This window comes from Eretmochelys imbricata, chromosome 20 (assembly GCF_965152235.1).
Source record: "Eretmochelys imbricata isolate rEreImb1 chromosome 20, rEreImb1.hap1, whole genome shotgun sequence".
In the NCBI taxonomy this organism is placed as follows: Eukaryota; Metazoa; Chordata; order Testudines; family Cheloniidae; genus Eretmochelys; species Eretmochelys imbricata.
Window position 1 is genome coordinate 20,719,630 of NC_135591.1, and position 21,502 is coordinate 20,741,131.

A 21,502-nucleotide genomic window follows, 5' to 3' on the forward strand; every position below is an offset into this window, starting at 1 on the left:
GAGCGTCACTCTGTGTCCCGGTGGGTGCGGGTGTCTGGCGGTGCGTGTGTGTGTCCGTGTGCGAGCGTCACTCTGTGTCCCGGTGGGCGCGTGTGTCTGGCGGTGCGTGTGCGAGCATCACTCTGTGTCACGGTGTGGGTGCGTCTGGCGGTGCGTGTCTGGCGGTGCGTGTGCGAGCGTCACTCTGTGTCCCGGTGGGTGCGGGTGTCTGGCGGTGCGTGTGTGTGTCCGTGTGCGAGCGTCACTCTGTGTCACGGTGTGGGTGCGTCTGGCGGTGCGTGTGCGAGCATCACTCTGTGTCACGGTGTGGGTGCGTCTGGCGGTGCGTGTGCGAGCATCACTCTGTGTCACGGTGTGGGTGCGTGTCTGGCGGTGCGTGTGCGAGCGTCACTCTGTGTCACGGTGTGCGCGTGTGTCTGGCGGTGCGTGTGCGAGCGTCACTCTGTGTCCCGGTGGGTGCGGGTGTCTGGCGGTGCGTGTGCGAGCGTCACTCTGTGTCCCGGTGTGCGCGGGTGTCTGGCGGTGCGTGTCTGGCGGTGCGTGTCTGGCGGTCCGTGTGCGAGCGTCACTCTGTGTCCCGGTGGGTGCGGGTGTTGGCGCGTGTCTGGCGGTGCGTGTGCGAGCGTCACTCTGTGTCACGGTGTGGGCGTGTCTGGTGGTGCGTGTGCGAGCGTCACTCTGTGTCCCGGTGGGTGCGGGTGTCTGGCGGTGCGTGTGTGTGTCCGTGTGCGAGCGTCACTCTGTGTCCCGGTGGGCGCGTGTGTCTGGCGGTGCGTGTGCGAGCATCACTCTGTGTCACGGTGTGGGTGCGTCTGGCGGTGCGTGTCTGGCGGTGCGTGTGCGAGCGTCACTCTGTGTCCCGGTGGGTGCGGGTGTCTGGCGGTGCGTGTGTGTGTCCGTGTGCGAGCGTCACTCTGTGTCACGGTGTGGGTGCGTCTGGCGGTGCGTGTGCGAGCATCACTCTGTGTCACGGTGTGGGTGCGTGTCTGGCGGTGCGTGTGCGAGCGTCACTCTGTGTCACGGTGTGCACGTGTGTCTGGCGGTGCGTGTGCGAGCGTCACTCTGTGTCCCGGTGGGTGTGGGTGTCTGGCGGTGCGTGTGCGAGCGTCACTCTGTGTCCCGGTGTGCGCGGGTGTCTGGCGGTGCGTGTCTGGCGGTGCGTGTCTGGCGGTCCGTGTGCGAGCGTCACTCTGTGTCCCGGTGTGCGCGGGTGTCTGGCGGTGCGTGTCTGGCGGTGCGTGTCTGGCGGTCCGTGTGCGAGCGTCACTCTGTGTCCCGGTGGGTGCGGGTGTCTGGCGGTGCGTGTCTGGCGGTGCGTGTCTGGCGGTCCGTGTGCGAGCGTCACTCTGTGTCCCGGTGTGGGCGTGTCTGGCGGTGCGTGTCTGGCGGTGCGTGTGCGAGCGTCACTCTGTGTCCCGGTGGGTGCGGGTGTCTGGCGGTGCGTGTCTGGCGGTGCGTGTGTGTGTCCGTGTGCGAGCGTCACTCTGTGTCCCGGTGGGTGCGGGTGTCTGGCGGTGCGTGTCTGGCGGTGCGTGTGCGAGCGTCACTCTGTGTCCCGGTGGGTGCGGGTGTCTGGCGGTGCGTGTCTGGCGGTGCGTGTCTGGCGGTCCGTGTGCGAGCGTCACTCTGTGTCCCGGTGTGGGCGTGTCTGGCGGTGCGTGTCTGGCGGTGCGTGTGCGAGCGTCACTCTGTGTCCCGGTGGGTGCGGGTGTCTGGCGGTGCGTGTCTGGCGGTGCGTGTGTGTGTCCGTGTGCGAGCGTCACTCTGTGTCCCGGTGGGTGCGGGTGTCTGGCGGTGCGTGTCTGGCGGTGCGTGTGCGAGCGTCACTCTGTGTCCCGGTGGGTGCGGGTGTCTGGCGGTGCGTGTCTGGCGGTGCGTGTCTGGCGGTGCGTGTGCGAGCGTCACTCTGTGTCCCGGTGGGTGCGGGTGTCTGGCGGTGCGTGTCTGGCGGTGCGTGTCTGGCGGTCCGTGTGCGAGCGTCACTCTGTGTCCCGGTGGGTGCGGGTGTCTGGCGGTGCGTGTCTGGCAGTGCGTGTGCGAGCGTCACTCTGTGTCCCGGTGGGTGCGGGTGTCTGGCGGTGCGTGTCTGGCGGTGCGTGTCTGGCGGTGCGTGTGCGAGCGTCACTCTGTGTCCCGGTGGGTGCGGGTGTCTGGCGGTGCGTGTCTGGCGGTGCGTGTGCGAGCGTCACTCTGTGTCCCGGTGGGTGCGGGTGTCTGGCGGTGCGTGTCTGGCGGTGCGTGTCTGGCGGTCCGTGTGCGAGCGTCACTCTGTGTCCCGGTGGGTGCGGGTGTCTGGCGGTGCGTGTCTGGCAGTGCGTGTGCGAGCGTCACTCTGTGTCCCGGTGGGTGCGGGTGTCTGGCGGTGCGTGTCTGGCGGTGCGTGTCTGGCGGTGCGTGTGCGAGCGTCACTCTGTGTCCCGGTGGGTGCGGGTGTGGTGGGTGCTGACGCCCAGGGGCAGGGCCATGGTGCAGCCCAGGATCGGGCGCCACCTCCCATCCCGGCCCGGGGGGCAGGAGCCTGGTTCCAGAGGTGGCACCCGCCTGGCCCCTGCCAGGCCCCTCGAGGTGTCGCCAGCCGGGATCCCGCCGACGCCGTGGCCGCCGGCACCCCCAGGCCGCCGGTCTGGGTGTCATTTACCCCCACCCTCCTGTTGCCGAGCAACGGCCTGGGGCCCTGGGAGAGTGGTACCACCCCCCCATCCGCGTGGTACACCCCAAAGGCCTTCCTCTACTATCCCCTTGATGGTATATCCCAGCTCCCCCTCTGCCTCAGTTTACATGGCACATTCCCTCCCCCCCGTAAAGGATGGTACATCCCAACTGTCACCCCTCTGCCGTAAGTGCACTTGGTACCCCCCACTCTCTCAGGTGTGGTACGTCCCGTTTCCCCGCAATATGGTACATCCCGGGTCACACACTTCCCTTCCGCGCATCGTTCTTCCCGCCCCCCGCCCATTATGGAAATTAGGGCGTCCCCTCGCTTTGCCCCCCTCCCCGGGGAGCACGTGTGCCATCCGGGTTCCTGTGGTGCCCCCCATCCCACCTCCAGGATGGTACATCCCGCCACTCACTTCCACCTCCTGCCCTGGGCGAACATGGTACATCCCACCCGCTCTGTCTCCGGGACCCGCCTGCCGAACCCCGGCTCCCCTCCCTCATGGTTTGTCCCACACCCCCCCATAGATGGTACCGCCCCCCCGCAAGTGGTACCTCCCAGCCCCGGTCGGATGGTATGTCCCTGCCCCCGTAAATGGTACCGCCCGCCCCCCTCCCGGATGGTTTGTCCCGCCCCCTCCCCCCCTCCCTCCCCCCGTGGCTGGTTTCCGCGCGAAATCGTCTCCCGGCCCCTGGCTCCCGCCCGCCGCCCCCGATGCCGGCCCGGGCCGCCCCGCTGCCCCCCGCCCCGCTGCCCGCCGAGCTGCGCAGGCGGTGAGTGCCGGCCCCGCCTCCGGTCCGCGTCCGGTCCGAGCCACCCCCCCCTCCGCGCCCCCGCCAGGTCCCCCGGTCCGCGCCCCCCGCCCGGTCCGAGCCGCCCCCCCCCCTCCGCGCCCCCGTCCGGTCCCCCGGTCCGCGCCCGGTCCGAGCCACCCCCCCCTCCGCGCCCCCGTCCGGTCCACCGGTCCGCGCCCCCGTCCGGTCCGCGCCCGGTCCGAGCCACCCCCCCCTCCGCGCCCCCGTCCGGTCCCCCGGTCCGCGCCCGGTCCGAGCCACCCCCCCCTCCGCGCCCCCATCCGGTCCCCCGGTCCGCGCCCCTGTCCGGTCTGAGACACCCCCCCCGCGCGCCCCCGTCCATTCCCCCGGTCCCCGTCCGGTCCGAGACACCCCCCCACCCCGTGCGCCCCCTGTCCGGTCCGAGACACCGCCACCCCGTGCGCCCCCTATCCGGTCCGAGCTGCCCCCTGTCCGGTCCCCGTCCGGTCAGAGACACACAACCCCCCCCCATGCGCCCCCGGTCCGCACCCCCCGTCCGGTCCAAGGCACCCCCCCGCGTCCCCGTCCGGTCCGAGCTGTCCCCTGTCCGGTCCCCGTCCGGTCCGACACACCCTGGTCTGCGCCCCCCGTCCGGTCCGAGCTGCCCCCCGTCCGGTCCCTGTCCGGTCCGAGCCACACACTGTGGGGACCAGACTCCAATGGGGGACCCCCGCACCCCCCCCCGCTCCGAGACTCCCCGCGCCCCCGACTGGTCTCCGTCCGGTCCGAGACACACACACACACACCCCCTGCGCCCCTGTCCAGTCCGAGCCACCCCCCCATGCGCTCCCCGTCTGGTCTGAGCCACCCCCCCCCCGCGCTCGTCCCCCGGTCCAAGCCCCCGTCCGGTCCGAGCCCCCTGCACCCCTGGTCCAGTACCCCCGGTCTGAGCTGGTCCCCCCCCGTCCGGTCCGAGCCCCCTGCACCCCTGGTCCAGTACCCCCGGTCTGAGCTGGTCCCCCCCCGGTCCGGTCCAAGGCCCCCTGCACCCCCATACAGTCCCCGTCTGGTCCGAGGCCCCACATCTGGTCCGAGACACCCCATCCGCACCCGCCATCCTGTCCGCCCGGTCCGTGACCCCACCATGCACCCCCTATCTGGTCCGAGACACCCCCGTCCGGTCCCCCCGGTCCTAGACACCCCCCCAGTGCTCCTGTCCAGTCCCCCCCGTCCGAGACATCCCCTGCACCCCCCTGTCCGGTCCTCCCCCAGTCTAAGTGCCCCCCCGGTCTGAGACCCCTCTCCTCCGGTCCCCGCCCATGCGGCCACCCTAGTCAGGTTCTCCCCCACAGACCCCCCACATTGAGGTCTGATTCCCCCCTCAAGAGGGCAGTGGCCCCCTACAGACCGTTGCTGTGGGGAGGCTATTGGGGGGCTGGGGGTTCCCCCATTGGAGTCTGGTCCCCACAAACTTAGGCCATCCCTTGGGCTAGTGCATGGGGTGAGCCCTGCTGAGCTTTGCCCCCTGCGGCTGACAGACCCCGGGTTGGGGGGCCGGGTCTGTTTGCCCCCAGGGGCTGAGCCCCGGCCTGGGAGGGGGGAGCGGAGGCGGGGAGGGAAGCATGTGTCTCACCCGAACGGGGTCCCCAATCACGTGGGGTGGCACGTCCCCCTGGGCTACGTCAGGGGGTCTTAGGAGTTATTTTATCTGGCCCTGCCTCCCCGCACCTTGTCCTGTGCTCGGGGCCCCCTGTCCTGCTGGGAGCCCCAGAGCCTATAACAGTGGATCCAGGAAATGGGAGGGGGGGTTAGACCCCATCCCGTTTTCCCCACCCCTGTATGGCACCAGGATGCTTTGTCTTTCTCCTTCCCAGCACCGCGTCCCCCGCACACGCAGCTGTTTAGGACAGGAAGTGAAGGAGAGCCCAGCATCCGGTCAGAACGTGGGGGGCATGTGGTTGGGGGGCAGCAGGCAGCTGCCTGTGCTGTGCAGGAGGCCAGGGTAGGTGATCCTCCAGCTGCCCATGGACACCCGTCCTTCTGCAAACAACGTGCCACGGGCCGGGCAGGACCGCCCTGCCCTCCATTACGGCGCCTCTGGGCTGCCTGGGGCTCCCCGCTGCTCTGGCCAGGCCAATCTGCTCCCAAAGGAAATGTACCCTCCTGCCCGTCTGCAATTAACCTTCCTCGTTATTACCACCCTCACCCCTTAGGCAACTGCCTTTGTCTTGGCACGACCCTGATTCAGCAGGGGGCGGATCTGATATATGGGGCAGCCCCTTGGCGCCAGGAACCTGTTTCCTGTTAGCTGTTCGGCCTGACGGGGCAGAAGTCTGCTGGCTCTAGTGTATCCAAGGCCCTATAAAGCTCTTTTTATTTTCCCCAGGCCATTAGGGGAGAGGAGAGGGAACCAAAGAAAGTCCAGAAAACGCTCCCGCTCCCTCTCTGCACCCCCACCAAACAAGTAGGCATGGGGCTGAGTGGTTTAGAATTGCAGGTTGTTACTTCCTGAGATCAGAGACTCTGTTTTCCCCTTTGGGAGGGTCTGCCCGTGTGCAGGATATTAACTGCCCAGGCGGGTGTGTTCTGCTCTGGATCTGGGGTCAGACTGGACGCTCGTTCATTAAAATAAATGACTTCTCTTGATGCTGGTCAGATCCGCTGTGCTTCTCCTAGGCCCCTTAAATCTGCTTCCCTTTGTCACTCTCTGGGGCCCCAATCCTGCTGTCCAATCCACCCCTGCTTGTGTGCGGCTCTGGTTGGAGAATGGAGGGTGTGTGGCTGGGGTACAATATTCTAGTTAGCAAACCAGGCCAGGGATGTGCAATTAACATCAGCGGTGGCTGCAGAAGAGGGAATCTGTTTCCTTCTTAATTTTGCGTCGAGCTGCTTGCGGGCCCGACCTCCTGTCTGGAAGAACGTAACTCTCCTGTTTTCCTCTGCAGCGAGCAGTAGCAGGGCCTGTGGCGGCGATTGTGTGTAGCACGTGGCGTGTGTGCACTTCCTGTGAGAATTTAACCCAGGTCCCTCACTGCTATTGTCCGTTCCGCTCGGCTTCTGTCTCCCCCCTTGTTCTTGCGGTGCCTCGTGCTTAGTAGAAGAGGAGACGGTTCAGAGGACTGCGTATGCTGGTCTTGTTGCTTTGCCAGCAGGCCACAAAGTGATCCAGGTGCACTCGGTGAATTGTGGGGGGGCTGCGCTGGCCCAGTTGTGACTCTTGGGTTAAAGGTTTGCTGCCCAGAGCAAACTGAGCCCGCTGAGCATGGCTGTGCAATCCTGAGAACAACCTTCCCTATCAATAGTGGGAGCAATTTTCCCAAGTACCTGTGAAGGGAGCAGAAATGTTGGAGTCAGACCCTTAACTAAAAAGATGGATCACAGGCAGCCTGAAGCTACTTTCCTCTGTTTAACTACGGTGCCATTGGTCCGTCCTCCCCCCTCCCCTTAAAATACTGGTTAACGAAGCAAAGGGAATCGGGACTAGTTGCCTACAGTTAAGAGAAGCTGCAGGAAGAATGCGTAGTGAGGCTTTGCGGGGTGTGTGGGGGGAAATGAATGGCTTTGATTCCTGGTACTGCTGCTTAGCCTGGCGCTTTCAAAGCCCCTGTGCTTATGAGGCCTTTCGTTTGCATTCTGCTGCGGGGGGGCCTGGGGCACCTTAGTGGGAGCAACAGCCAGCTGGCTTTCTTAGCAACTCAAACCATGGAGCGGGCACTGAGAGAAACTGACAGGCACTCAGTTACTCATGGTCTAGTAACAGTCCCTGTAACTTAAAGAAAACCCTGCCATACAATGCGCCGTGGGTGGGGCGCTGAAGCTCAAACAGTATCCTGAGGGCGCTGGATTGCGAGTCATCCAGAGCTTGCTGTAGGTGCACATGAGGTGAAGTTAGGGAGACAGGCTAGCTGCAGTGTCAGTAAATGCAGGATGGGCTTGAGTGGTGGGACCCAGCCACACGACGTGCCCAGAACCGGGAATAAACGCCCCATGTCTGCGTCTACGGGGTCTTGTCGCTGAGCAGTAGTGTTCTGTAGGACGCGGGCCAGCCCTAGGTAACCAGGGAGTGGCTCTTGGCGGCGGTGCTCTGGGACGCTTCCAAGGGGCGAGATTGTTCCTCAACGGGGTTGGGGAATTATGCCATTCCCTGGTGTAGCTGCCCCTGTCCAGTCGTGTTCTTGCATGTGTATGTGACAGAAGCAATCCAAAGTTCGGGGAGGTTTGCGTGTCCTTCTGCAAGGCCTGTTTGTGCATGTGGAGGGAATGCTGGGGCACTGCTGAATTGCGGCTCCTCTCCTGGAAATGGTCTTTCCTTTGTTTTTGCTAATGGCTCCTGATAAGCCTCTCCCCTGTCTGGGCAGAGACCTGGTGTCTCCATTTCATTTCATTTGAACTCTGTGTGCGCCTGTAATGAGTCATTGACCTTAGTAATTAACTCTTAATTGATGAAAGGACAGCCAATGGCATTGCTTGGCAACTGATGCCTGGGCAGCAGCTAGAGGCGAAACAGGAGAGTTGGGGTTGAAATACACATTGTGCTGAGCCGTCCATTTGAAGGTTGCGAAGAACTGGCTGGGCCAGGGACCGGAGGCTGTTTCTGGCGTCTCTGGTGCGAAGGAATGTCCTGTAGGGTCAGTTGGTGGCTGGTGAGTGTATGGCCAAAGTCATCGCTGTTCTCCCTCCTCTAGAAAGTCACCATTGTTCCGGAAATCCGTGTCTTGTCACGGGCTCCATGCATCGTATTGAGAGAGATCCCTCTCTGCTCTGAAGCACTAAAAGGATTTCTTCTATCCCCAGCTTGGCTCTGGCTCAGACGGAGAGCTTTCCCCAAGGGCCAGACGCTATCCTGCGTCCGTTCTGCTCTGTCCAGGCCCGTATCTGAGCCTCATCGCCACAGCGTCCACACAGCCAGGCTTGCCGAGGCAGGAGGAAGCACTCCGACGGGGTCTCCTGAGTGTGTTCTCTTCTAGAGCATGGCCAAGGGATTTCTGATCCTTTGCCCTTAGCTGTTGGGTTTTGTGCAGTCCTTGGCAAGAGCCGCGATAAGGCGAGGCCTTGGCAGTGAGTCACGGCGTGGTCAGGGACGCAGCGATGTTGTCAGAGCATTGGGACAGCTATGTAAATAGTGAGATATCCATGCAGACCTGGAGCCGAAGCATGGCCCTCCGGTGCAGCATTCCCAGAGCGTTAGAAGAGTATCTCGGGGACAGATGCATATACCTTGTCCGTCGTGGGCCTCACTCGCTGGATGGAAGTCTTGTGGCAGCCTTTGCTGCTTAGAACCAGGTCTGCCACATCTCATAAAGGAGAGGGTGATGAGACACCCCTTGCATTGGAGATTAGCGAGCATCCCGGGAGGCCAAGCCCCTTTCCCTTGCCTTTGTGTGGGCAGCTGAAGGGACCTTTCCATTTGTTGCTTGAGCTGGGATTTTCCCAGAAGCCAAGGGAAGTTAGGCATTGCAATCCCAGCCCTAGAATTTACTATCGCTCTTTGTTTTGCAGGGGAAAAGTTTGAAAAGCGGCTTAGACTCTCTAAGTTGTTCCGAGCCCTAACAGCTTTCCAAGAGATGCTGGCTCCCAAGGGCTCTGAAGTCACGTAGTGGCTTTTGAAAACTGTCCGCAAGCCGGTATCTGTTGAGCTTGCACTTCCAGTGTCACCATCCACTATGCCAGAGACCTTTCCCATCCCTTTCCTGCAGTGGGAGGCCATAGAAACTGTACCTCTTCCCCTGTTTCTAGTTGGGGACGCAAAGGAAATGTCCCAATGGTTACCTTGTTGCGTTGCAAGTGGGGAAAGAAACTATAACAAGTCACAATTCTCTTGCAGGCTCCAAGACTTGGAGAAGGAGGAAGATGGGCTGAGTGAGAAGGTAAGGTTCTCTTTCGATTCTTGGTGCACTACCCATTTCTGCTGATCAACGCGTTTCCAAAGAGGCACCCACACTTTTATGGACTGTCTTGAATTGTAACTTTCATGAAAGGGGCTTTTGGTACTGCGCACACATGGCTTTTATTCTGGTGCTGCTCCCCAGTGCCCTTCTGTACAACAGTACTCCTTCTCTGCAGCCACGCAGTGGGTATTTCATAAGGTGTTTCTGTCCTCCTGAATTTGCCTGTGTATCTGAGTCAGGCCTGCCAAGCAGTGTTAATTTGCAGAAGTGACTTCAGTGGAGTTTAGCTGATTTCTCAGCTGTATCCTGCATACTTGGCCTAAGAGTCATGTCCTCTCTGAAGTCTGGCTTAAAAGTGTGATTCATTGGTGTGGCATGGCAGCTTCTGGGGCCTCAGTTGCATTGTCTGTTTGTATTACAGAAGGTCCCAGAGGCGCAACTGAGGTCAGGCCCTTTGTGCCTGGTGCTGCACAGACATAGTGAGAGAGGGTCCCGGCCCTGGGTCGCAACAAGGGTTTGGCTAGTCAGGCCTAGCGGTCAGGGCTGGTTCCGGAGACCAGGGGCCTATGTCAAGGGTCAGACCCGGGGCTGGCGCCTCAGAGTGCTAGCCGGAGTTCAGGACTGGGGTCAGGGTCCGAGTACTGATGCCAGCGGGTGGCAAGGAAGCCAGAGATGGAGGAGAAAAGTCAGGGTCCGAGTTCAAGTACCAAAACCTGGGGGCAAAGGTGACGTTAGAGTCCAAGTACCAAAGCCAGGGCTCGGGACCGGAGTCCCAAGTTCAGTAGTGGAAGCCGAGGGTCCCGCTCGTTGCACGGCTGCTTCCTGGAACTCCCCCGGACCAATCGGTACTGCAAGGGAAGCTGTCAGTCTGGTCTTCCGAGGCGGTATTTCCTGTAGTCTTCATCTCCGCAAGGTCCATGTGGTCATGTCCACAAGCAGATGGTGGCTGCCAGGTGGTGACATGGAGGCGCTGGCCTTCCTGCATCCCGCAGACCTGGGTTCTAGTCCCATCCCTGCAGAGCCTCGCACCTTGAAGAGCTCAGTCTAAGTAGACAAGGGCTGGGAGGGGAAGAGACTTGCCCAGTGGCACCCAGCAGGTCGGTGGCAGGGCTAGGAAGAGAACCCAGGTGTCCTGAGTCCCCAGCCCATGCCCTCCCAGCTGGGTCGTACTGCTCACCCTGCCCTCATACTGAAAATCAGCGCGATAAATGCCCCATTGCTGGGGGGCTGGCTCTGGAGTCCAACTTAATAAGGAGCTAGGAAAACTTGGTGAGAAGGGAAGCCGCCGATTGCCCCACCGGAGCAGAGCGGTGAACGCTGCAGACTTGTTTCAGTAAGAGCCTCTCTCGCTCATCCGCTCCCGGCTCCTCAGACACATGCTCCTGCAGTGAGGTCATAGCCTGTATTTATTCTATCAGTCCGTTTCCATAGAAACTGCTGTCATGTCACAAACTGGGCTTCGTGACTTCACTACAGAGCTGGGTAAGAGGAGGCTGGAAACTCGGCCTGCACCATTAATCCTGGGGATGCGCCACAGTGGCAAGAAGCTTGTAGGGGGCGGGAGGGTTCCCAGGAGGCTCAGATGAGGGTCGACATGCCCCAGGGCAGGGTGGATTTCGCAAAGGCGTGGCTGAACAGAGAATATGCTGCCCACAGGTTGCGTTTGGAGGCTGCATTGGTAATGATCCCTGCATTAGGGATATTGCAGCTGTAAACCCCTGAGCAAGAGTAAATATTATTGGGATAACCGGGTGTTCTGGAAGGGCCATAAACGCTGCTGCTCAGAGTATAGGTTTGGACCTCTTAACTACTGGGGTCAGGAGGGGAACCCCCCCCCCCCCTTACTGTCTCTCCCAGGGCTTCATGTACCATCTTCTGGCACAGCTGGTGCTGGCCTCTGCTCTGGCCCAGCCTAGCAACTCCTCTGGCAATATTGCTATGAAACACCAAGGCTGCTCTCCGCTATTGTAGTGAAGGAGGGTGTCCCTGCATACGGCAGTAAGGCAGCCCAGTTCTCAGTAATAGGCTGGCTCTTTCTCCTCCACCATGAGCTTCGGGTCGCAGAAGCTGCGTGTGCCCAGAAGGGAAGGCATGGGAGCAACCGGAGTCTGTGCGGCTGGGGGAACTGGCCGCAAGCTGGTTGCTTGTAGCACACGCTCCTGCTCCTTGTCCCCTCAGGAGTGCGTGAAGGAGAAGCTGAGTCTGGTCCATGGCTTCCTACAAGCAGATGCACAGAATCAGCTGAGTGACCTCGAGACCAAGCTGCACAGAGAGGAGCTGTCGGAGGTGGGGCATTGAACACAGCTTCTCTTCCTTCCATGTGTGTGCGTGCGTACACGCACCCCTGCCTGCCTGCATACATGGGAAGGCGGGACCAAGACATAGGCGCTCAAGGTTCCTGCCTGGGGGCCCTGGCTTCTGTAGTCAAGTGATGGCTCAGAATCTCTGATTTTATTTAAAAAAAAAAAAAAAAAAAAAAAGGAAGATAAACCTGAAAATATGAACCGAGTATAACAGATGTCTGTCTGAGTCTGCAGGCAGCCTGAAACAGCCAATAGCTACAAGGAGTGTGAATTGCCCCATTCATCTTAACTCTGAAGCCTGCTGCCACCCAAGCAGGGGCAGGACCGCGGCCTGTGGCCAGGGTGGGGTATGTGTTGGATTCAGCCCTTGGAGGGCCAAAGGGTAACTGGGGAGCTTTGTGGTAGTCCTGTGTTGTAACTGTGCCTTGCTCCTGTAGGAGGGGTACCTGGCCAGGGTGAAAGCCTTGCTCAGCAAAGAGCTGTCCGTGGAGAATGGGGACGCCTCAGCGCTCGGCCAGAAATCCAACGGGTGCTCTGAGAATGGCGCCTACGGCAGTGACGAGGACTCAGAGAGAGCTGGCCACGAGGGGGAAGAGGACAGCGCTATGGAGACGGAGGAAGCTGTGGCATCCTCCTCGTCATCGGCAACCATGTCAAAAACCCGCAAAGCCAGGAGGAGCAAATCCAACGGCGAGAACAAAAGTAATGAGCTGGCATTGTGCTGCCCTAGCAACCGAGACAGGGTCTGCGGGTTCTGCCCCTCGAGCCTTGCTTCGCAGTGGAGTTCCCTTGCTGATTCAGGGCAGCCTTACTGAATCCTTTCTAGACCCTCAGCTGAGATGGGGCTGCCCCTCACCCAACGCTCCTCAGTGCTTCACCTGAGTACGACTGGCTCACCACTTCCCTTGGGGAGGCTTAGGGGGAATGGCTTGGCTAGCAAACTCCCCTTTGTGGCTGCCTGGGCGGGATGGCCAGCTAGTTTGCATGATCGCCGCGCCCCTTGGGAGCTCTTCCTTGGGCTCATGTAAAAGCCTGCTTGGCTGTAGGCACCTCTCAGTGTAGAAGTGGGTACAAATTTCTCCTTGGCATCCAATAGCAACCTCACCCCACTTGCTGTACCCTGCTGCAATGCAGGGGGTCAGACTCCTGGGGGCAAGAGACATGCTGCCCTGTAATGTTTGGTTTCATAACCTCCTGGTCGTGCTCTGTTCACTCCTAAAGCAAATAAAAAATAAGCAGAAATCTCTGTTGCACAGGAGCTTTGGAAGCAAACTGCTCCGATTAAATGCTGGGTGGTATATTGCCAGAGCTCTTCAGCACAGCAGAGGCGCTTATCCCTGCCAGTTAAAGAATGGGAGGCGGGCAGGAGCTGTGCTCGGGTTTGATGTGTCGGAAGGAATGTGGCATAGCCTCATTTCTCCACTTGGGCACAGGGGAGTGCTCGAGCACATGGCGCAGGAATGGCTGGTGTCAGACGTTGATGGCCAAATTCTCAGCTGTGCTGAGGCCCTTCTGTGCGGCTCTGGCTTCAGAGCAGGTGGAAGCAGACCTCTAGTATCCCCCCTGCGCACAGGGTCCTCCTTGGTTGGTGTGGAGCTGGTATCTGTCCAGTTCCCAGAGGTGGGGGCTGGTTGGGGGCATGGCTGGAGTGCACAGCCCTGTGGCTATTCTGTCCATCCCCGGGGCCCGTGGGAAGCAAAGTGTGAGCTAGAACAGCCTCGAGGTGGGGAGTGACCCAAATCTGCTGCTGCCCCATAGGCTGGTATGGAGTAAAGGAAAATCGGGCCCTCAGGGTCGTTGGTGAGTGTGCTTGAGTGACGCAGGGCCTGGGGTTTTCTCGAGCTATGAATGACAACAGTTCTTCTCCCTGCAAAGTAATGATTGCTCTTTTTCTTCGGACAGAATCCCCAGCCAGCTCAAGAGTTACCCGGAGCTCTGGCAGGCAACCAACCATCCTCGCCCTGTTTTCCAAAGGGTCAGTACATCCTGCAGCTCCTGGTTGTGCAATCCTGGTGCAGCTGGACTTTCACAAGCGATTTTTGTTGGTTTTGATATGTATACGTGTTTTTTTAATCTCCTAACAGTTCATTGGCGTTCTCCCTCTTCTTCGTTATTCTCTTTGCATGGTGGCTCATTGAGTAGTTGGTACGAGTTCTTGTGAAAGATTCCCAGTGGGCTAACAAGGTGGATCCTAATATTTGCAGGTCCATGACAATCTAACAGCCTCTAATTTGCACATACTGTAACCATCAGGGGAATGACCTGAAGCTCAGAAAGGGACACCTCACCCAACAGATTCTCAAGATATCTTAGCACAGTGGGGTCCCAGTCCTCGATGGGCACGTCTCTAATACACCCAGTGTGCAGTGCCTGACACCCCAGGGTCCTGGTCCATGGCTGGGGTGACGGTAATATCAGCTGATAAATGTTTCATTTTGATAGACTAAGTTATGTTTATTAGGGTGAGAAGGAAGCTGATGTTCTCTCTATGAAGGTCAGAGGTGTGGTGTGGGCTAGTGGGTAGGTCTCCGGGCTGGGACTTGGCAGAACTGGCTTATGTCCTGGCTCTTCCACTGGCCTGCCTTGTGACTTTGTCAAAGTCACCTCCCCTCTCTGCCTCTTTCCCCTCCTACCCATTGTCTGTGTAGATTGTTGAGTGTGTTTGGGCAGGAATTGTCTCATGTATTTGTGTAGAGCTTGGGCCAGTGCGGCCCCGATTTTAGATGCTACTAAAATGCAAACAGTTAAGAAAACCAAGGTGTAGTGGATCAGAACAGCTTAGCTGTAGCTTGTTCCACGATCAGTTTTGTAACAGCAGCTGCTGCTATTGGCAGTGCCTAGACAGCCCATTAAAGCTCCTTTCACAAACTTTAGGCAGACTGTGCTGTTTGGGTCTATTTTGCCATGGTCTTCTCTGAAAAGCAATTTGCTCCTTTCAAAGAATTGATCTTTCTGTTGGTTTTCACCTTTAAATCCAACAGATCCAACAAACGCAAATCGGATGAGGTGAACGGAGAAGTGAAGCAGGAAACGAATCCAGAAAAGGAGGAAGAAGAGCTAGAAGAGAGGGTACGTCTGGTGCATGTTTGAAAACAAATTCTTAAACAGACATCTCATTAGGCTGTCAAGGAAGAATAGTCAGGCATATTATTTCTGCTGCGACTCCCATTTCCTTAGTTTGTAAAGCTGATGGGCTCTTACATGCATTTCTTTCTTTTACCTCTACTTCAAGGAGCAAGATGAAAAGAGAATTAAAATTGAAACCAAAGAAGGGTAAGAGCAGCTAAAATTTCTTTAATCGGGTGTTAGAATGTTCTGGCTTGTGTGTGCATGGACTAGATGACCTCTCGAGGTCCCTTCCAGTGCTACGATCTGTGTATGTGCGTGTGTGTTTCTCTTTGCAGAAGTTTGTCACGGGGTCTGTTGTGGCAAAAGACCAAACAAAAAATCAAAAAGATTTCTCGCTGAGTTTTCGTGTTCGTGTTGGACTTCATCACCCTAAACGTGGGGAGGCAGAGAAAATGCTAAAGAAATGGAAGCAATTTAGTGTCTGAAAGAAAAAATGTTACTCTGGTAGTTTACTAATTTATAAAGCGTCTGAAAATAGAGATGAGTGATTGGATCTGGCTCCGTGAATCCCTTTTTTGTGCTTCCAGCTGAGAAGTGTTGCTGTGAAAGGGCCTCATGGGGACCGTTTTCAGCAATGCCCAGGTGTCCTGTTAAGCAGGGAACTTCGGGCTTGTCTGTATGCAAAAGTTGTATTTCTTTGTGCCTCAGTTTCCCTGTCTACATACTGATGATGATGAGATTGAGCTGTTTAGTAAAGTGCTTTGAGATCTGCGGATGCAAAGCACTCAAGAAGAGCGAGGGATTATTATTATTTAACTCTACGGGTATAGTTAAAGCGGTACAGCAGCCCCCTCCCCAAGCGTGAATGCGGTATTCTGGCATAGCTTTCCTTGTACGGGGATTGTTTACACTGGTGTAAAGGCTTGCCTGCACTTGGAAACCAGCCGGAACATCTCTCTGTGTGGATGGTTTTATTCCAGAATAAGAGTGCCTTTTTCCGGTTTAATCTGCTTTCAAAGTGGGCTAAGCGGAACCAGAAAAAGGGCTTCTTCTGCTTCCTGGGCCGAGGGCTGGCATGCTAGAATCTGTGAGCGGATGGTGTGTGAGGAGTTCAGTGCTTTCCTGTAGCACAAAACCGCTTCAGCTAGAATGGCACATTTGTTTTGTGGGGCATCGGCAATGAAACATTTGCGTGTATTCAGGTCTCTCGAACAGCTGAGAGCACTAGGTGTGCGGGTGGTGGAATAGCCTCGATTGGCTTTTTTGCCCTATACCTTCATTCCTTGTCTTGATGTATTTTGTGCCCAGGTCTGAGATAAAAGAGGAAGCTACGCAGGTTAAAACCGCACCGCCTGCTAAAGTAAGTGGTTGTCCCTGTTCTTGTCAGCACTTGGGCCCTGTCCGAGCACCGCTGACAGCTTTTCGACTGCCCGGAGTGGCAGTGAGTCCAGAAAAAATACTCCCTAGCGCACATGTCACTCACGGCTCCGCGTGATCTTTAAATGCAGCATTTACAGCACAAACAAAACGTACCAAGAGGGCATGTGTGTGTTGTCGGTGCAGCGAGCCCTTCCTCATGCCACGCCTGGCCAGGTCAGAGAAGTTGCTAAACACCTGGTCCTAGACACCGTGTGAGGCGCTGGGGACTGTTTTACTGCTCCAGATTCCTGGTAGATACAGGACTGGCCGTCAGCGTGGGAACATATAGTGATTCTTACGGAGGGCTGAGGCTGGTAAATGGCAGAACTGTTAATGGGGAAAGCTCCTGATGTCTTGTGGTGTTTCCCTTGCAGACCACTCCTCCCAAGTGTGTTGACTGCAGACAGTACCTGGACGATCCCGATCTCAAGTTCTTCCAGGGGGATCCCGACAATGCGGTAAGCGGCTCGTCGCTTGGGTTTAGAAACGTGGCCATGCCGCTGGGCGTGCGGGTCCAACGTGCCCCTCTCTCTTTCTCAGCTGGAGGAGCCGGAGATGCTGACGGATGAGCGCTTGTCCATTTTCGATGCCAACGAAGACGGGTTTGAAAGTTACGAGGATTTGCCCCAGCACAAAGTGACCTCCTTCAGGTAAAGGCTTCTTGCGCTGATGCACCATCAATAGTTTGGCAGGGCTGCATTTGTAACCCCTGGGGCAAATCAGACCCCTGGGGAGGGGGCGGCGCGCTCCTGCACAACGCGGAGAGGCTTTGTTCTGCCCTGAGCACTACTCTGGACGGTGAGACTGCTTCCCCGGGCATGTAGCCTGGAGCTTGGTTCGCGGGCGAGCAGTTCCTGCTTGGTCAAGGGAAGCGTGTCCGACACAGGATGTGTAAATGCAGAGCTGTTTGCAGGGAGCCCTGGGTGCTGGTTTAGGCTGAATATTAAACGTAACATCCTTGAGGTGTTGAACAGCGAGCAATCGGGAAACCTCCTTTCTCTTCTCTCGCACAGCGTCTACGACAAAAAGGGTCACTTGTGCCCGTTTGACACCGGCCTCATAGAGAGGAATATAGAACTGTACTTCAGTGGTGCTGTGAAACCGATATACGACGACAACCCTTGTCTAGATGGTAAGTGTCTTTCGGCGCAGAGCTGGGGGCAGACACCGGCCTGCCTGGCACCCTGGGGCTTTCTCAGTCTGTGTCCTGAGGATCAGTCCAAAGGCCTTTGTGCTGTCAGTGGAATCCTGGCAGAGCGAGGAACAACCTTTCCTCTCAGGTGACGTTGCTCGCACTGGGTTACTGCCGTGGAGGACGTTGCTCGGTTATGCTTGGGGTGGGGTCCACATGGCAGGGCTGATTCTGAACAGAAGCTCAACAGCCTGTTAATGGCAAGTGTTTTAAAAGCAGCTGTCCTCTGATCTGGGCCAGTAACTCAGTGTGAGGGCCTGGTTCCCCAGGGGTCTGCAGTGGGTGCAGTACGCTCCCACGGTGAGCCGGTCGCACTTCTCACCCACTCTGCTCTGGTGCCAAGGGCTGCACGGTGTGCAGCAATGGAGAATCTGGCCTCTGGGCAGCAAAATCCGAACCCTTGTGGTGTGTTCCTGGGTGGGGGTGGGTGGGTGTATGTGTGAGAGAGAGAGAGAGAAAGAAACATCCTTGCTCTTCCCCGCTCAGGTGGTGTCCGAGCCAAGAAACTGGGTCCCATAAACGCTTGGTGGATCACTGGGTTTGACGGAGGAGAAAGAGCCTTGATTGGCTTCACTACAGGTAGATCCGCAAACTGGGGGTTGTCAGGGGGCTTCTCCCTTGCGGGGCTGGTGGGATCCCTGTGTTCTGAGGGTTAAAGACTCGAGTACCCATGAGGGTACGAAGCTGTGGGGTGGGGAGTGGGAGCCAAGGCACTCGATAACCACCGAAGCGGGTTGCTGCAAATTAATTGCTGATGCTGGGGGGTCCCTCCTGTTACGCGAGCCACGCAATGCTGATTTTACTCTGGGCTTGTCCATACGCAGCTGCCCCAGTGTAACTTGAGAGGGGTTTTTAACTCTTGCCAAAGATCATGTGGATGCTCCCGATTAGGAACAGGGTGATGCTAAACAGAGCTAAGCCACTCTTGAATTGAAGTGTGCATAGATGCTTGCGGGACCGACAGGACTCTGCTCCTGAGAGTCCTTTACACTTTTCCCGTCGCACGTTCCTTAGCTTATTTGGGCCTTTCAGCTGTTTGCTAACCTGTTCCGTAAAGCCCCTGCGGTCACTGTCTCTGGCAATCTCTCTCTGCTTCAGCCTTTGCGGATTACATTCTCATGGATCCCAGCGAGGAATACGCTCCCACCTTTGCGTTAATGCAGGAGAAGATCTACATGAGTAAAATCGTTGTGGAATTCCTCCAGAACAATCCCGATGTCAGCTATGAGGACTTGCTGAACAAGATCGAGGTGAGACAGGGCGTGCCCGTCCTCTGACTCGCAGGGTCTCACCGTTAGGTTCCCAGCCCCCGGGGCATTGCGGACAGGAGCCGAGGGGTCACGGCCGTGTAAATGGCTGGGGGCGCTTGGCGAAGTGACAGAAAGATTCCAGGATGCTATGGGAACTGCTGGACTAGTTGACTCTGAACTCTTGGGCCTTTGACACTGTCTGTCCTAGGGTGTGTCCATCTGCTCCTCCCCCTTGAACGGGGTGTGGGTGAGAGGCAAGGAGATCGACTTTTATTCTACTTGTGGTTTGTCTCAAGCCACATTGTAGGTTGTTCCTCTTTACTAACCCCTCTGGCGGGTGGAGCTCTGCCTCCGGTTCTTACCCTCTGCTCCACCGTACGGTGAAGGTGAATGCCGCTTGTCCGCACAGCTCTCCTACAAGGCCTCGGCCGTGCTCAGGCCTAGTCTGAGAGCTGATGTGACCTGTGGTGTTGCACTAGCCCCACTGCATGAGGGTGACACTGGGCCTCGCGGAGAGCGTGAGAGGCCTGCCTTTTCAGTCGCTATTGGCGAGTTTGGGGGTCCGCCCTGAGTGGCCTGCGGCCCTGCGTCTGAGAACCAGGGACCCGAGACGCTGGCTACCTGTGAAAACGTCCGTGCCGTTGCGCGTAGAGCTGCAGTGCTCTCGGGTGCTGTATGTGGGAATGTCCCATGACCCTCCGCTGCGTCTCTCCAGACAACGGTGCCGCCCGCTGGGCTGAACTTCAACCGCTTCACGGAGGACTCTCTGCTGCGGCATGCCCAGTTTGTGGTGGAGCAGGTGGAGAGCTACGACGAGGCCGGAGACAGCGACGAGCCGCCTGTCCTCATCACGCCCTGCATGAGAGACCTGATTAAACTTGCGGGGGTCACCCTGGGGAAGAGGTAGGCGGGTGGGAGCACAGCGAGGCGTCCTCCAGCTGCTGCCACCCTTGGCCCATGCTCTGTTGGGGCTTATGCAGGCACGGCATCTCAGGCCTTGCCTCGGCCCAGCACTATTCCACTTTGAATTCACGCCCTACCTTGTTCCGGGGTAACTTCCCTGTCTCTAGACAGACCCTCAGGGATCTATATGCCTGCACTGGGTGAGTTGCCGTAAGGGGCTTGGTTAGAAATGAGAAATGCTCCTGAACTCAGCTTCCTAAGCCAGTCTAGTCTGGTGCAGAGAAAATCCCCTCTGCGTTGCTGTTTAGGGAGCCAGGGCGGTCTGGTGGTTAAAACAGTGGGCCGGGACCCAGGAGTCCTGGTGTCCATTCCCAGCCCTGCCACCGGCCCCCCATGCAACCTTGAGTGAGTCCCTGCATCTCTGGGCCTCAGTTCCCCATGCGATCCTTCTGTCATCGGTCTGGATTGTGCAGACCCTCTCTTATGAGTGCGTTTTCAGTGCCTGTTAGGGGCTTTTACTGCCAAGCCAACAGTTACAACACGGTTTATCACGAGATGCTGTAGCATGTATTGTGCCGGCTTGCTGCAGCTGGCAGAAGTGTGCGGGAGTGTGTGTGTGTGAGGAGACTGGTCAGTGGCGTTGCACGTAGCCAGAATTTTTCTGTCCCGGTCTGTGGCGGGAGGGGGTAATGCCACCAGTGTGGGACCCTGCTGCAGAGGATAGTGTTTGAGCTGCTCTCCGTTCCAGGCGAGCCGCGAGGAGACAGGCCATTCGGCATCCCACCAAGATAGACAAGGACAAAGGGCCCACCAAGGCCACCACAACCAAGCTGGTGTACCTGATCTTCGACACCTTCTTCTCGGAGCAGATCGAGAAGAACGAGAGAGAGGAAGACAAGGAGAACACCATGAAGCGCCGGCGTTGCGGCGTGTGTGAGGTAACCAGCAGGTTGGGCCAGAGCTGAGCTGTGTCTGACCCCTGGCTTTGGGGCTCTGGATGCTGGGAATCAGTCTTGTCTAGCTCTGGGGAGAGTGCTGGGGAATGGGCAAGGCTGGCTGGCTTCCCTCTGCCCCTTGGGCTGTGTGGCTGGCTGGAAGTGGTGCCCCGAGGGGAAAGGCTTAGCGGGGTGAAGTTCCCCTTTCTGGGGGCAAAGCGTCCATTTCCCTGCAGCCTGAGAAATGGCTGCATGCTAAGGGCGAGAATTGTCTGGGGAAAGGAAGGAAGCTGTGCTGTGTCAGGGCAGGCTCTGCTGCACTTTCAGGGTGGCCAAGCAATTTTCCTTCAGGCCTGGTTCTCCCGGAGGCCCCTTTGGCACCTCCTAAGCCAGACAGGGCTGCTCCGTGGCAGGAGGATGCTAAGGAGCAACATGTGGCTCTCCCTCTTGGCTCCAAAGCCTCTTCTAGTCAATGTGAGTCTTTCCACGGGTTTTGCTCATGCCCACAGTCTCCTGTTGGCTGCGGTCAGGAGCAAGCCCTGATGGAGCTGAGCTCCTGCTTCCTCTTGAGAGCGCCACGTCCTCGGGGACAAGTTACTCCTACGGCTCCTCCACCGTTCACAGGCACTCAGCCTTCTCCTTTCTCTCCTCCTCCTGCAGGTTTGTCAGCAGCCCGAGTGTGGGAAGTGCAAAGCCTGCCAGAACATGATCAAGTTTGGCGGTAGTGGCCGGAGCAAACAGGCCTGCCTGCAGAGGAGGTAACTGTCCCAGAAGGTGGTTCTGAGCGCCTGGGGGCAGTGCAGAGCCCAGGGGTATGGGTGCTTGGGGCCAAGCAGGGGGTTCCTCTACTCCTGGGGACAGTGGACTTGACTGTGCAGGGAGTCAGCAGTCTCCTGGCAGGAAAGAATCAAGAGCTGATACTACCCGGGATTGGAATGACCAGACAGGATCAGAGGAGGGGCCCGTCTGGTCTGGTCTCCTGTCTCCAGCAGGGCCAGCACCGGCTGTGTCAGACAATAGTGCAAGATCCCCTGCAGCAGACAGCGATGGGATAACCTGCCCCTGGGGGAAATTCCCTCCCGACCCCCAGTCACTAGAGTTCAGCTCATGCCCTGAATCACTAGAGTTTATG

The 21,502-nt window shown here is 58.1% G+C and overlaps 1 protein-coding gene across 3 annotated transcripts in view; it reads left to right on the forward strand.

Moving 5' to 3' along the window:
- Positions 1 to 3,365: 3,365 nt before the first annotated feature.
- DNMT1 (DNA methyltransferase 1) overlaps positions 3,366 to 21,502 on the forward strand; it is a 32,085-nt gene continuing 13,948 nt past the window's right edge. Inside the window, exons 1-16 of one of the 3 annotated variants that reach the window (XM_077838534.1) lie at positions 3,366 to 3,429; positions 9,236 to 9,278; positions 11,478 to 11,585; positions 12,040 to 12,304; positions 13,505 to 13,577; positions 14,584 to 14,671; positions 14,835 to 14,875; positions 15,980 to 16,031; positions 16,465 to 16,548; positions 16,631 to 16,740; positions 17,104 to 17,222; positions 17,769 to 17,861; positions 18,381 to 18,532; positions 19,248 to 19,435; positions 20,184 to 20,373; positions 21,031 to 21,128. In XM_077838534.1, the coding sequence (XP_077694660.1) occupies positions 3,371 to 3,429; positions 9,236 to 9,278; positions 11,478 to 11,585; positions 12,040 to 12,304; positions 13,505 to 13,577; positions 14,584 to 14,671; positions 14,835 to 14,875; positions 15,980 to 16,031; positions 16,465 to 16,548; positions 16,631 to 16,740; positions 17,104 to 17,222; positions 17,769 to 17,861; positions 18,381 to 18,532; positions 19,248 to 19,435; positions 20,184 to 20,373; positions 21,031 to 21,128 (1,763 nt within the window). In that variant the 5' untranslated portion in view covers positions 3,366 to 3,370. Of the gene's footprint in view, positions 3,430 to 9,235; positions 9,279 to 11,216; positions 11,950 to 12,039; positions 12,305 to 13,504; positions 13,578 to 14,583; positions 14,672 to 14,834; positions 14,876 to 15,979; positions 16,032 to 16,464; positions 16,549 to 16,630; positions 16,741 to 17,103; positions 17,223 to 17,768; positions 17,862 to 18,380; positions 18,533 to 19,247; positions 19,436 to 20,183; positions 20,374 to 21,030; positions 21,129 to 21,502 lie in introns of those variants that run through there. The other 2 variants (XM_077838533.1, XM_077838535.1) reach the window with 2 other exon arrangements.